The sequence below is a fragment of the Metopolophium dirhodum genome, chromosome 7, assembly GCF_019925205.1.
Source record: "Metopolophium dirhodum isolate CAU chromosome 7, ASM1992520v1, whole genome shotgun sequence".
NCBI lineage: Eukaryota > Metazoa > Arthropoda > Insecta > Hemiptera > Aphididae > Metopolophium > Metopolophium dirhodum.
The window spans coordinates 29,575,396-29,591,027 of record NC_083566.1 but is presented as its reverse complement, the minus strand read 5'-3'; the positions used below and the strand labels follow the sequence as shown (position 1 = coordinate 29,591,027).

Here is a 15,632-nt window from a genome sequence, read left to right as displayed (position 1 = left end):
CTATCAGGGATTTTTATTTTTACGTGTCGTAAATTCCGTATGTTTGCAAAAAATTAAATTATCACATTTTCAATTGCAAATAAAAAAACCTGACAATATTGAAAAACCAGAGACATGTCACGTCCTAGTACCGGATATTCGTGTGATAATTATTATATTATACTACGAATCAATACAAATATAATTTTACTTAATTATAGTTAATATAAATTGTAAAACATATTTTTTTTAAATATCCTAATGTTATGATTTGTATTTTAGTTACCCCAATTGGATGCATCTGGCCAAGATCCGGGAGGAAGAAGATTTAGAATCGAAAATGGCGATTCTCTTGGAGAAAAAGAAGAGGTAACTAAAAACTACATTTATATATTTAAAATAATTATAATCAAACACTTAACAAAAACTTAAGTTATAATTTCTTAGTAAAATGTATCAAGCTTTCATATACACTCACGTGATACGTGTACGTATAGAAATGTTGTTTTAATTGAGTTTACAAAGTACATGTTCCTGCTGTTATAGAGCATTTGCGTTATTGAAATTGCAACTGTCTTGTATATCGTGTGGCCCAAACCTTATTATATTATGCTTACAAATTGAAATATAAGCTAATGCATAATAACTATATGTTACATAAGCATTGTGCTATAAGTAAGATATGAATAATTCTCTTAATCTTGTGGAGAACTTATACTGTCGTCTGTCACAAAAAAAGTGTTTGTATAAAATAATACATTAAGTCTATATTTTATATTATTTTTACTAAACAAATTTGCATTTATGCGTAATGTAATATTTTGTTTTACGATTGTCGATTACATATTTAATATGGTGAAAATAAAGATATTCCAGGATAGTGTTATGTCCTTTCGATACTAACAAATATGTATAATAATTAATTGGTGTCAGATACATATAGGTTTAGTCCTTTTGGTGGTGTATAATAATTATTAATTAAAAATGAACAATAGTTTTCAAGGTAAGAAGTTCCGGGTTGTTCTGCATTCATTTTATCACAAAGTATATGATAATAATATTATATTATAATAATATATCATAATTATATATCTATATTATATATTTTATATATTATACACGATTACACAAATAGTGCTAATAAACAATAATGTAGTTAAATGAGCCACATGAGCGAGTATATTATCTATCTTTATGTTTGAAGGTAATGATGATTAAGTCGTTGAATTCTAAAAATATACGATTCTGAAGGCTAGGTTATATTTCTTCATCGTTATTACGACGTTTTTCTCGGTTTCTCGGAAACTAAAGGGTATGGAAAAAAATATAAAGTACCTTCTATCTACGTCGTATCATCAAGCTTTTGACCTCTTTTTCCTCGAATAATTTATGAGAGAAATTGTAAATAATTTTCTATACTTAATTTGTAAACATTTTAAAGATACATGGCATAAATAAAATAAAGTGTGAATAGATGCATTAATGATGAACAAAATCCAAAAATAAGTAGTATACAATTTGATTATCATTATGAATCAGATTTCTAACACAATATTTATAAATGGAGGGTATGGTCTGAGTAAGTTCACATTTTCATATTTCGTTTGCTGATTTAAAAATGAATATATATTATTTTTTTTTTAATACTGTTAACTTTTAACAATAATATTGTCTGTTTCGACTGATTTTCATCAGCATCAATTTTGTGCCATTGTGGAAAAAGCTGATAAGTATCCAAAAAATCAATTTTAGCTTTAGGGATTAAACACGAAGTGTAAAGAACACGGTCGAAATTGTACGTTGTCGAATTCTGATATCTGAAATTACAACTGATACGTTAATAAAACCTGAGATATAATTGTTGACACAGTAAAATTTTGACCGTATTTTTCACATATTATGCTAAATTCCATCGACTTTCTGGCAATTGCCACTTGGCTGCTTTTATCACGATAGTATAGAATTATTAGTCAAAAAATTTAAAATTTTTAGATTAATGAGTTATTTTTCCATATCGAGTTTTTATAGAGTTACCACATATTATTACATTTAATATTTATTTATTTATCAGTACAGCTATACACCGGGATTTAATTTTCTTTATTAAGTCAGTGATTGTTTTGTAAAGATTTATTAAAATTTTATTATCATATTGTACGGTCTTTATAGAATCATTTATAGTTTAATTATTTATAAGTAATGATAATTAATATAATCGTATAGATAAGTGAAACAAAATTTCGGTGTTTATCCCCAGGCAATTGTAATTTCCCCCACTTATCAAAATATTGAATGGCCTAAAAGCAATATTAATACTATTATGTATATGATGTATACTCTATTATAAACTAGACATTATTATATCATACAGTTTATAATTTATAATCCAACTAAGAAATAAAATTCGTTATTAGGTAGGTATTTACGATTGTATTGTGATCATATAACGAACACAAGACTCGAATTACTTGGATAATACAAATGTATCATATTTAAAAATGCATATAACCTGTATATTATAGTAATATACTAATATATATATGTACATTATATATACTTATAGGGACCCTATATGTATAGAGTTCATGTTAATGAATGCTTGGTTTAGAGTTAAGTTATATGATTTTATTACATTTGCTTAAAGAAATATATTATTATAATGTTAACGTATATAGATTGTAGATATAACTAAAAAAAACACATTATAGTTACCTACGTCCTACATGTATTTTTATTAACACCACGGTATCATATAACATATTATATCCTTAAATTTAGTTGTTTTATGGCCATACACAATATTTATACCTAGAGGTATCATATACTCTCAAACGATTACATCTTATTTTGGATATTATAACTTAACCTAGATGACAATTTAACGCGTGCGGTTATTCGATTTTTAATGTTTTTTGCTGAACTAGTTTTTTAACAGAACAATATTGGTTTATATAAAAAATACAAGATTAAGATCTTTTGAAAAAATGAATTATTAATGGCAATGGGCAATCGTTTCAAACAGATAATACTTATTTAAAACACTCCGTATTATTGCTTTTGGAACATAAACTAAACGAATAAAATCAATTTATGAATATATGAATATAATATAATGATTATACAATAGAGATGAAATTCTATGGATAACAATATTCTATAATATCTTTTATTTTATATATTAATCCTATAATGTAACTATTGCTGTGTCCGGCCGTTCGGGTAATAGTATACTTAGATGTGTAGTAAAAATTCTATAAAGAGATTATACCCGTAAAAATGTTTTTATTAATATTGTAACTGAGATGGATGTAATCATCCTCATTTTTACAATCATAATACTATATGGCTTAAATATATTAAGTATAAACCGCATCTAAAATCAACTGATTTCTCCTCTAAAACTATATCCAACGATTATAATAGATAATTTTTACAGAGATTGTCCTTCCGTACAAATTGTTAAAGTTATTAAAATCGTACATATTTCATTGGAAAAGGGAAACATAATACGTTTAAATTATTTAAAATATAAACTATTCATGTAATAATGTATGATAATGTTAAATCCTCGTTAGTAAATATATTATATTATAAACTCTTAAAAATTATTATATGAATACGCACTTTCTTTATCATTTCTGATAGTAGGTATCACAATTTTGGAATGTCTCTCTCTCTATGGTTTCAATCCGTAAATTAGTTTGTAGCCATCTTCCACTCTTCTCTCTTACCCGCCTCCTATTCATTTCCATATATAAGTCACATCCGTGGTCCTTTATTATCTGTTGAATGAAAAAATTCTAATCTTGGTCTACCCTTACGGTTTTTTCCTTCTACTCTTCCTTCTATAATCAATTTCAACAATCCTTCGTGTCTCATGATATGGCTGATCCATTCGTTCCGTCTTCTGACTATGTTATTCCATAGTAACTTTTCATCCGACATCCTTTCCAGTACATCTACGTTGGTTACTCTGTCCGAATTTTGGCTATTGGCGTAACTCTAAAACAAATGATCGTAAATACATGAAATGTTCACTGAATGTTTATATTAGCCTTTTCCATGAATAAATTTTCAAAATATTTTGTCTTGTTTTGAGCTGTTTACGGATATACTCAGTTTTCAACTATTTTAAGTTTTTTTTCTATGAATGTCAATAAAACTTTATTTGTTGGGTAAAAAAGCTTGAAAATGTAATACAAAACTCCTACTACATTGTTACAATGACATTTGAAAAATATTAATAATCCTTGGTCACAGTTTTTTTTATAAGCATTTAAAGTTCAAATATTGACAAAATACGGAAAAAACACGAAAATTAGCAAATTATTTTGAATTTAATCTAAGATTTCAAAATGTAATACAATATTCTTCACATGTCTACCTTTATCAAAAAAAAAATGCATACAAGAAACTCAAATTAAATTTTTATGAGCCTTTGAAGTTCATATTTTTACAACATTGGATATTTACCCGATTTCTCGTTCAGTTTTGGTTTAAAAGCAACCGGTTTAGTAACTATTACAATTTACATATTTATTTACTATATTTCACTCAAAGCGATTAATCCGAAATATATGTATTTAATAACTGTTTATACTAAATTATAAATGTATAAGAATAATTGATAAATTCTAACAAGGGGGTCAACTTAGAAATCTTCCAAGATCGACCAGACGATCGCGATCGACCGTTTGGCCACCCCTGATCTATAATCGTTATATTTAAAAATCTGTAACTGTATATCTCCCACACAAGCTTAGCTTAAAGTAGATAGATAATTTAAAATGTTATATTTGTTAAAATAATTATGTATATATTATTTTTTTCAATCAATTAAAAAAAAAATGTATTCGTATGCCAGACAATAATATTATATTATGCTGAGTTTTTTTATATTTATGATGGGTGAATCGATAGGGAATGCATAACTCTGTTTTCATCCTCTCCGAGTTTTATTACTACCTACTATTATTATTTATTAGATATTTAAATTTTTTATTGTTCTAAATAATATATTTTAGATACCTATATATTTATAAGTCTTAAATACAACAATTTAAAAAACATCATAGGAAACACTTTTAAAATCCACCTATAACTATTACAGCTGCAATGTTTTGTGGTTAATTTGTTCGTAATGCACCTATAATATGTGGTATCGGGGTATCAAATAAAATCCAATAAGTAATAATCATATTTTTTCTAGGCAACCTCTGAAGCATATTTTAACTGTGAAAATACCGTCAAATAAAACATTTTAAGTTTATATATTTCTAAAAAACAATTAGGAATAACAGATGAAATGTCAATATAAATTTCAAAATAATAGAATAATACTGTATGGTAATAAAAATACAATTCTTATTTTATAGTAACGTATACCGTTCCCCCACCAATAGTTAATTATACAAAATAAAATGTTGATTTTTTTTTTTTTTAAAGCCAATATAATACATTTTTAATTAAGAGAAAACCATTGAAGCAATATTTGTCATTTTTATATTACACAACCATCATGTGCCACATAATATTATAATAAAAGTAATAAAACTTATCGATTATAAATCCTAAGTCAAGTGTTTTTAGGAATTAAGTTCAATAAAAAAAAATACATAAATAAAAAATATTTATATTATTTCTACCTAGCTATATCCTTTATGCATTCCTAAACCGTTCATCAAATTTCGATTAAATTTGGTAAGGAGGTAGATTAGACCTTGGGGAAGAAGATAGGCTACATAATAATATGTTGTCGTGAAAAAAGATAAATAAGAGATCCAACCCGGTGGAGTTCTCAAACAGTCATTTTGATATTTACGATGGATATTTTTGTATATAAATGATTGCTATTAGTGTTAATTATTAATGAGATAAGTTTGTGTATTTTAGAACAGAATGTATCGAGTTCTAACCACGGTTTCAGTGGATTGAATTTTTTGCATTTTTTGATAATTTAAATTAAATTAAATAAGTTAAATTATACACTTACGTACGCGGGGTTCGCGATCCACCTACCTGATAATATATTGCTCGCATAGTCACAAGCGAACCTCACGGACAACGCCGGTTGGGATGGCTGCAAATAAAATATAATATAATTTATGCTTAAAAAGACATGATTTCCACAGCGTGTTACACCCAAAAGGAGTTGAATAATCACAAAAACCTAGCAATAGCGAAGAATTACTGTGTCAGCTGTATATAATAATATATTGAATTGATTTTATTAAAAATGTAAAATGTGATTTTTGACAATCATTTTCGTTGGAAGTATAATGCTAACTACTGTAAATATAGGATGTAGATACATTGTGCATGCACCATATGCACGGTGTGGAGACATAACAAATATTTGAAAGTTAAATTCAATGTCGTGTGCAACGACACGTATACTAGGAAGTGTAAATATTATGCTGATGATTAATTACCCACTGGCTACTAGTTTAAACCTAGGGTTCTAAATCAAACATTAATATCGTTTTTAACTGTTCACCGTGGTAAAACACGATTGGAGGAACCTCCGATTCCCTTATCCGTTTGTTATACACACGTCCGTTCACATGTAGCCATTTAGGTACGTGTATACATGTACAAACGCGTTTCCACGGTGAATATTATCTTATGGAAATTTGCATTAAATTTATTTCACAATATCAATCGGTCCCCCGCCAGACGACGGGAAAGTGCGAGTAATGAATATTGCAGAGCAGAAAAAAAATAATAAACCAATAAAAATAAACCTTTTTATAAACCATTCATGTCTCCACTGCAGGTGCCATAAGGTATATATAAATGCGTGTTTCTCGTAGCTAAATTAATACCAGTTTGATCTTTTCGATTAGAATTGATTTTAATAGATCCGTAAATATTGCCCATGTCCTCTTCTTGCCGGGTCCGATCATAAAAATGACAATAACAATTGTATTAATAATTTAAAGTAAAATTAAATACAGGTAAATACTTAGATAATAAAAATAAATAAATCAATTTAGTACATCTATTGCCCACGTGGAAATTGGAAATTGTTAATTAAAATGATTCGATCGAAACCATTTCGGACCACTTGTCTTCGGGTCCGTCTATTATGTTATGTGCACAGTAGCAGTACCTAGAAAAATCGCTGTGCATCTTATCACTGTAATATATTAATTTATTAATACAATAATATCTCGCCGCAGACAACGATAAAATTTCAACAAATTAAATGTGTAGATAGCACAGCTATACCTATGTATTTTATACCACTTCCATATATACACAATATACCGTTTGAATAATTTACTTTTCTGTTTATTTATTTTACAAACCTCGTCGTTTGTTTCCCTCCGTGATAGTGAAAATGTATATATTATTTAATTATTATCAAACTCTTCAAAGTTCACCGTGTGCGATGAAATATCGCACCCTTGCTCTATTGGTACAGGACTGGAGTTTCAGACGCAACTCGGAATTTTTTCGCCTCTTTCTTTAGTCTGCAGGTATCCTTGATTCTATTTAAATAATTCTATACCTACGACTATACTCCCAACAGGCAAAAATCGTGGCCCAACCTACGATTTCATAATACATTTATGTCGGTACCTATTGTATAGGTATCAGATTTATTCATTATTTTGGTTGAAAAACATTTTGACATGTTGCTTTGTTGTTTTGTTGCGTAGTGGTATTGTTTTTTTACAGTTAAATATGAGAAACAAACACTACCTCGTTTTTTATTTGAGGCGTTTTAACATTAAAGTGAATTCTAGACTGGTTGACACCCGTGAACAAATAATAAACCGTCATATTTCGGTTTTTGGCACTCACGAATTGCTAGCTTTTTGTTTTATTCAGAACAATCTGAATAGAGGCGATATTGCAGGTTATTGTCACATGACAATTAATTGATACCTGTGGTCAGATAAATGGAACACTAACACAAAACCAAATGTGCCAGTTGTTTTACCTATTCAAATACATATTATGATTATTATCTCTGGTTGAGATTTAACTATAAGCGTTGTTTAAAATGAAAACAATAGGTAAGTAAGCTATATAGATAACATAAATAACCGCAGTAAGGTTTTAAAACTAAAGCTTTAGGACTAATCACTTGGTCGAGTGGATTCAATTTTAAAATTGAACTATCTTAAAAACTTATAATTTTTGAGTTGTGGCAGTCTTGTACTTAGGGTGATGCAGGTAGTAGGTACGGCTAATATGTACGGCTATGTCACACTCGAAGTATTCGACCTGCAGCAAATTTAATACGAATTCAGTATGATATTCTGGTAATAATATACACAATTATGTCTGAAATCTACAATTTTTTTCGATGAATCGACGGACCGAACACTGATGTACAGTACAAATCGGTGGTTTCGTCACTTCGGGACGTGGTGCTTTATCGTTATTGTCGATGACGTCATCGCATAAAACCACAGTTTTCACTGCGTGAAAATCTCTATCCACGCTTGTCCATGAGTGTGGCCTGTGTCAGTTCTCTTAGGATTAGTACTTTCATGTGAGTGCGTATAAAAGCGATTTCAATTTTCATGTTTCGTTGAAAATGAATACGTCATCCTGTACTACATTTTGAGGAAACGCCATAGAGAGTTAACGAGTTTTTATTAGTATACTAGTTGTTATATTTTAAATGTGGGGTTTTTATCGTTTTAATCTGTTATTTTATATTCCAATATTATAGAGCAGAATATGGTTCTAGTCAGATTTCTAAGTTCTAACCATTTTGATTTATCCTATTGTAATATCACATATAGTTCGTATAATAGAGTGAAATAACCGGAACGCTGACGTGTATTAAAATGTTTGTTTCGTTTCTTCACTTTTGAGTTTTAAGACGTCATTTAGACAAAGTAAGGGGAAGTGATAAAATTAAAAATGTAATAATACTTCAAATTACCTATACAGAAATATATTTTTTTTGTGAAAAACGGTTTTTTAACCTATACGTATTGATAAAAATATGTCTTTTGCACCCTTCCGTAATAATAAAAACGCTAATCTTGTATAATGTGTAAGTGCCTACTAGATACCGATGTATTTTTTTTATATATATAAATCGAATAACTGTACAAATAATAATTGTAATAATAAACTCGTACTGCCATTAATACAGACATACAGCTATAGATAATCGATATCATCATCGGCCACGACTAACCACAGTAACATGCAAATGCAATACCGATTCATGTTATATTATGTTCTAAATATTAAATTAATTTATTATACGCGAACCACAATACCATTGCGTATTTATCAGTTGTAAATCTTTTTTAAATCTTTTACCAATTGAACGTTTTTTTTTTAAATTTAGCTTCATTCCCCCTGACCTAGTTACGCGAATAGTGTTTTATTAATCATTCTCATTTTAACAACTATGAATATTTTACCTCCCGAATACGTAAGTGACAAATGGATACTAAATCTTCCTTTTAAAGAAAATTGACTGGAAATTCTGCAATTAATCAATGGTATATGTCTTGGTCTTAAATTAATGTGTTATATTATGTGAAGAATTTATACTACAATATATAAGCCATATGTATAGAGTGTATGGGACTCATTACTATTTAAGCAAAGTGGGTACAGGTGAATAAAAAAAATGTAAATTATGTATAATGTATATCGTACCTACATAATACAGTATAATATTACAGTATAATATTTTAATTGTCATAATATGCATTCAATAAACATGATTGAAAAAATCGTGATTGAATAAAATAATATATACGGGTGATTCACCAAGCATGCTCACGCCCATTTATTTCCCTTAATATTACATTTGTTAAAATTCTGATTTTTAAAATTTTTAAGTACACTTAAAGACCATATTTTCAAATGAGAAGATGAGAACCCCCTTTTTTTACTGTAATTTATTTAGTGAGTAATTTTTTTGAAAATGTTGATGTACCTAATTCAAAATTCGAATGAGTAGTTTTTTAGCTATGGAAATGTTTGTACTAAAGATAATAGTCCTTTAAAATGGTTTTAAATAAATTTGTATTGAATAGATATAAAATTGGATCTAGTATTTATTATACTAGTTACTTGGTCCATTTTTACAAATTATTTATATTGATGGATTAATATTAATGACTAGAATTTTCAAATCACTATAGCCCCCATAACTTATAACCATTACCTTAGACCTTTTATCCTTAGAACACAATGTTAAATAACTCAAAAACTACTCATACAGATTTTGATTTTGATACGTCAATAATTTCAAAAAAATTATCTACTTTATAATTTATAGTTGAATAGGGGTGTTCTCATTTGAAAAACGGAAGTTTGTATCTGCATATTTTGTACTCCTTAAGTAGTACAAAAATGAAAAAATCTCATGAATTTTGATATGGTCTTAAATAAGTATATTTAAAAATAAAAATAATCATGTTTTGAATAAATGCATTGTTCAAGAAAAGAAGGGGGTGAGTATGCTTGGTGAATCACCCTGTATATATATATATTTAATAATATAATAGTATGCCATCAACGCTTTTGCATAATATGGTATAGTGATATACCGTTTAGGTACACTGATTAGTGTTGTATGTCATAATCCAGGCTCAGGGGCAAAACATTTTCAAAAACATTTGTTTTTTGCTAAAATAAAAATAAAACAATACTACAAAAACATTGTACAATCATGAAAAGTTGATAAATGTATTTAAATGTGTTTGACGTTTACATAATTCAATTTTAAAATTGTTATAATAGACATAATAATATACTACTTATTATACCGTATTATAATATAGTATTCAATGATGTTTTTTTTTAAAAGCTACATACACTTTAATCATTTTGACTACCTAATTCGAAGGCTAAAGATAAGTAAAAACCCATCGATTTAAATCGTATTATGACGTAAAATTGAACATTTTAATAATATTTTATGAACTTAAAATATTTTCACTTGAATAGATAAGTAGATGAATCAAAATTTACTTTAAATAAATCCTTATATAAATTATAAGTAAGAGATTTTGTAATTCATCATAATGACTGAACATATTACAGTTCAAGTAACTACATAAACTTGTACACTTTCTGCTGGTGATATTTATTTTAATTAATGTCTGTGATAAATTAATAATAATAACGTTAAATACAATAGATCCACTAAGCTAGAGGACAAATGTACTTATTTTACTACCAATACTAACTTAACCTATATACTTACCCTCGTGTTATTTCAAGAATATATCTACTTACGTATTTTACTTCAATTATTTGAGTTTAGTTCTACCTCTAATGTAAACTGATAATTTCAAATATTTATTTTTGATATATATTTTAGGCAAGCTATTAGATAAAAAAAACAATTCGATTAAACACATAACACCTATTGGCTTTCTCCATTAAATTTGTCAACAACCATCGACAAAAAAAAGAGAGAAAGAGAGATAGAATTACAAATATTTTTTCAATTAAATCGATTTTCAAGGGTCGAAAAAAGTTTATTTTATAAATGCTTTATTGAAGTGCAAAATGATATATTTATTCCTATCGAGAATGAAAACTAAATTACACAATAAGGTCATATATGGAGTATTTTATGAACAATTTTAATCCGTCGTTTTACTTTCTTTTTTTTTTTATTTATCATCAATAAAAATTTAACATAGTACATTATATTTTATGAGTACATTATTTATATGAATATCTATCTCTTTTAAGCAAGCTTTTGATAAAGATGAAGAGTAATACAATATTGATTATTTTAAAACAAATGAATAAGAAAAACTACAGATAGGTACATTCATGGCGTAATTTGATAATCAAAATTAAATTGTTATACCATTGTTATACCATTGTTCTTACTATTTGCGTTCCGACGTATAATAATTAACAATGTTAAGTATATTATTCTGTATTTTATTATGAAATATGGACAGTTATTTTATGATTCTTTTATAATATATCATTAATAAGACATATTTAACACGTTCAAGAATTACGTAACAAAAGTTACGATTGTGGTCTGTGAGTAAATTATGTTAATTAAGTATTGTTCCATTTGGACAATTTGGTTCTATATTTGAATCTAACAATAACAATTAATAAACAACAATCATAATAATATTATAATATTATGGTGATTATAATATAATAAATATAATAATTGAAATTATGATGTGTTCTTTTTAATAATATTTCAGTACTTATACAAATTGTGTTATTCAAAATAATTCAGTGACAATAAAAATATAATGTACTTAAATGTATTTATATATATTAATATCCCTATTATAATTAAGCGTTCTATAAAAGAAATAATTTAAAATAAGATTTTTTCATTTATTATTTGTTTGTTGGAATAAACTTTTTTTTTTTGTAAAATCACTGTTTTATAAATATATATATTATATATTAGAAAATCTACATGAATAGGTACATTATAATAATACTTCTCTTTCACTCTATTTTAAATTATGTTTTTTTAGAAATAACAATTTGTATTTTAATACATTTTTCAGATATTTGGATCACCTTGTACTCCAGTTCTGGAAAATCCAGAATTTCAGACAAGATGGTACTTTAAATACTTTTTGGGAAAATGTAAGTATACATTTTAAATCATATTTTGCTTGCTTACGTATTTTAACATACCAACTGTTGTTTTTTTCAATTATGTTTGACATTTCGAAAGCCATACCTAAATTTGTTTAAATGTTTGTTGTATTTATATACTTAAAGAATATTTTTAATACTTTTGCGTAGTGCACCAGAATTATGTTGGATCGGATGTGGATAAGTTTCCATTTTTTTTATCCATTGTGCTGACGGATGCTAATCATCAGTGCGTGCCTCAATATAGAGCGATATTATGGCGCAAAACGGTAATTATTTCAATTATATATTATTATTAAAAAAATTGTGTACATTTTTAAAACTCATGTTTTCCAAAACATTTTTTTTATTACTAAGATGTTATAATAATATTATTATACAACGTTTGAAAAATTCATGGAACCTACAATTTTCAAAATAAATAATAATTTATGAAATATTTCAATTTTTATAATTTTTTTTTGGCATGTAAATCATTTTGCAAAGTAGAATAGAATATGTATTGTTAAATTAGTCATGTTTATTGTTTACATTATGTTGTATCAACGTATCATTATAATAATTTAGTTAAGTGAATAACATAGCGTAGGTGATATATTATGAAGATAAATATCAATAGATACACTAAATAATATTTAAAACTAACAACAGAAACTTTCAGCAATTCATAAATAATAATTAACTTATTAACAATATATTTTTACTTTTATATTTAGAATATGGAATTAACTTTGTGGATTTGAAACACAAATTATAAAATATAAAAGATAAGTGTCTACAATTCTAGATGTTCCAAAATCATCCTAATATGATTCACATTCAAATATTTAATATTAATTTGTTTCTGATTCATTTTAATTACTGCTTTACAATTTGTAAAATAACTTAATATACGAAAAAAAATTAAATATTATTAAATAACAATGACTAACCTAATAACATTGACACGTTTATTATTGTTTGTTTCAATTAATTCTAAATCCTGTCTCATAAATGTCAAATGGTTAATAGGCCTACCTATAGTTATTATGATATAAATTATTTATAAATGATAGGTAAAGTATAAAAAAAACGCCTGAGAATTGAGTTACTTGGCTTTTCATCAATCTTCAGTGTAGCCTAACAGCTAAGAAAAACTTCTAACACTATAATTATACAAAGTAATAAATACCTTCGAAAACAACTTTAATCACTTATTTTCCTAGGATTAATTATAATTAAAACGTTAAAGTTTACATAATGTTATGTATTTATTGTTGATTTCGGATTTTAAAATAATATATATATTTAATTTTAAAACATTTAAAACTTACTTGAATCGTAAAAGTAATATAACCAATTTAAATTGTGCATTATTATACAAAATTATCAAGTGACTTTATATTTATTAAATATATTAAATTAAAAACAAATGTTAATTTGTTGTGATAAAATATTGTATAGAAGTCCTCTAAAGTCGCAAGCATAATATAGATAATATGTTTTAATCTATTAAAACACATTATACGAACTATTTACTATTAAAGTATTAAACATAATATCAAGCATTAAGTTAATGTTTCTAATATTATATATTTTTTTTTTTGTAAATTCAATATTAAATGCATCTTTAACTACTGTACTTAACCTTTATGAATCATATTCTCGATGACGGCACAACACTTAAATCGTATATAGGCCTATAAAACGTATACCTGATCCTGCAGATACATTTTTATTACACTTTTGGCTTAATGTTGTAAATTTTAAACTTAATACTTATATTTTTTTTTATACAAGTTTAAACACTTTAAATAAGAATATATTTTATAGATCATATATATTTTAAAATATGCTATTTTGATGCATTATTTGGAAAACACTTTAAGTAGTGTATTTTTTTGAAATACTACATTTTCCGATTGATTGCTGATAGGTTTTTATGATTAAACTAGATTGCCAATATGATAGTGGCTCGGGTTCAAGATGCCACTCAAAAGCACAAACAAAAGCTCTTTTTGTTGTTTTTTTTTTAAGATGCGTTTAAATCAATTAAAAGTAAACTGAAATGACTGTCAGTACTGAACTAGAATAGATTTACTATTGGATAGTAAAATTAAATTTACATATCTTAACGAAATGACAGTCACTTGAAAAAAATTAATATTGAAAGTTATATACGTATAGTTTAAATACATTTTTATACATAAACTATAAATCTGAAATAAATAAATTTACTTGATTCAATTTAAAATGAAAACCTACTTTAATGATAAAAAAGGCGAGCAAGTGGGTGTCGCTCTGTTGTACAGTAAATAACAAGTGGGTCACTGTAAAAAAAAAAACATGCATATTATGTATTTTTAAAATATATCAGGAGACATGTATTAATTTTTCACGATTTTTGACCCAACAAGTACAATTTTATTGATATTTATAGAAAAAAAACCAAAAAAAAAGGTGGGTAAGTGAATGTTGCTCTGCTGTACAGTAGGTTACAAGTGGGTCACTGTAATAGTGTAATGGATGGTGTTAAATTTGAATTCAATGATATAATATCATTGTATAAGAAAAACGATTCTGAGCGAAAACAGTCACTCAGCCTATGATATTATTGTGAATAAAGTAATTTATATATAACCTATTTAGCTATAAAAGTTGAACATTTTATAAATTTTTAACTACATAATAATTATTTGAAAAATTTTGTCAAAATTTGAACTTAAAATGCTTATAAAAAAAAATTGTGCCTATGTATTTTTAATATTTTTCAACTGCTATTGTAACAATATATCAGGAGCCTTGCATTACATTTTCACGCTTTTTTACACAAAAATAAAATTTTATAGATATTTGTAGGAAAGAAAACTAAAAAAATTGTGAACTGACAATGTCCGTAAACGGCTCAAAAAGAGTCAAATTATTTTCAAAATTTTATCCTGTATAGAAAATGCTAATATAAACATTCAGTGAAATTTTGAAGTATCTACAGTCATTCGTTTTTTAATTACAACAAAATAAGAAAATCGTTACATGAAAAATCGAGTGAATATCAAATGTTGTAAAAATATGAATTTCTAACGCTC

General features: G+C 26.4%; 1 protein-coding gene across 4 annotated transcripts in view; it reads left to right on the top strand.

Moving 5' to 3' along the window:
• Window positions 1-15,632, top strand: part of LOC132948234 (GTPase-activating Rap/Ran-GAP domain-like protein 3) — a 385,560-nt gene that overhangs the window by 293,335 nt on the left and 76,593 nt on the right. For all 4 annotated transcript variants that reach the window (XM_061018621.1, XM_061018622.1, XM_061018620.1 and 1 more), the window contains 3 exons: window positions 262-348; window positions 12,474-12,555; window positions 12,718-12,836. In XM_061018621.1, coding sequence (XP_060874604.1) covers window positions 262-348; window positions 12,474-12,555; window positions 12,718-12,836 — 288 coding nt within the window. The remainder of the gene's footprint in view (window positions 1-261; window positions 349-12,473; window positions 12,556-12,717; window positions 12,837-15,632) is intronic.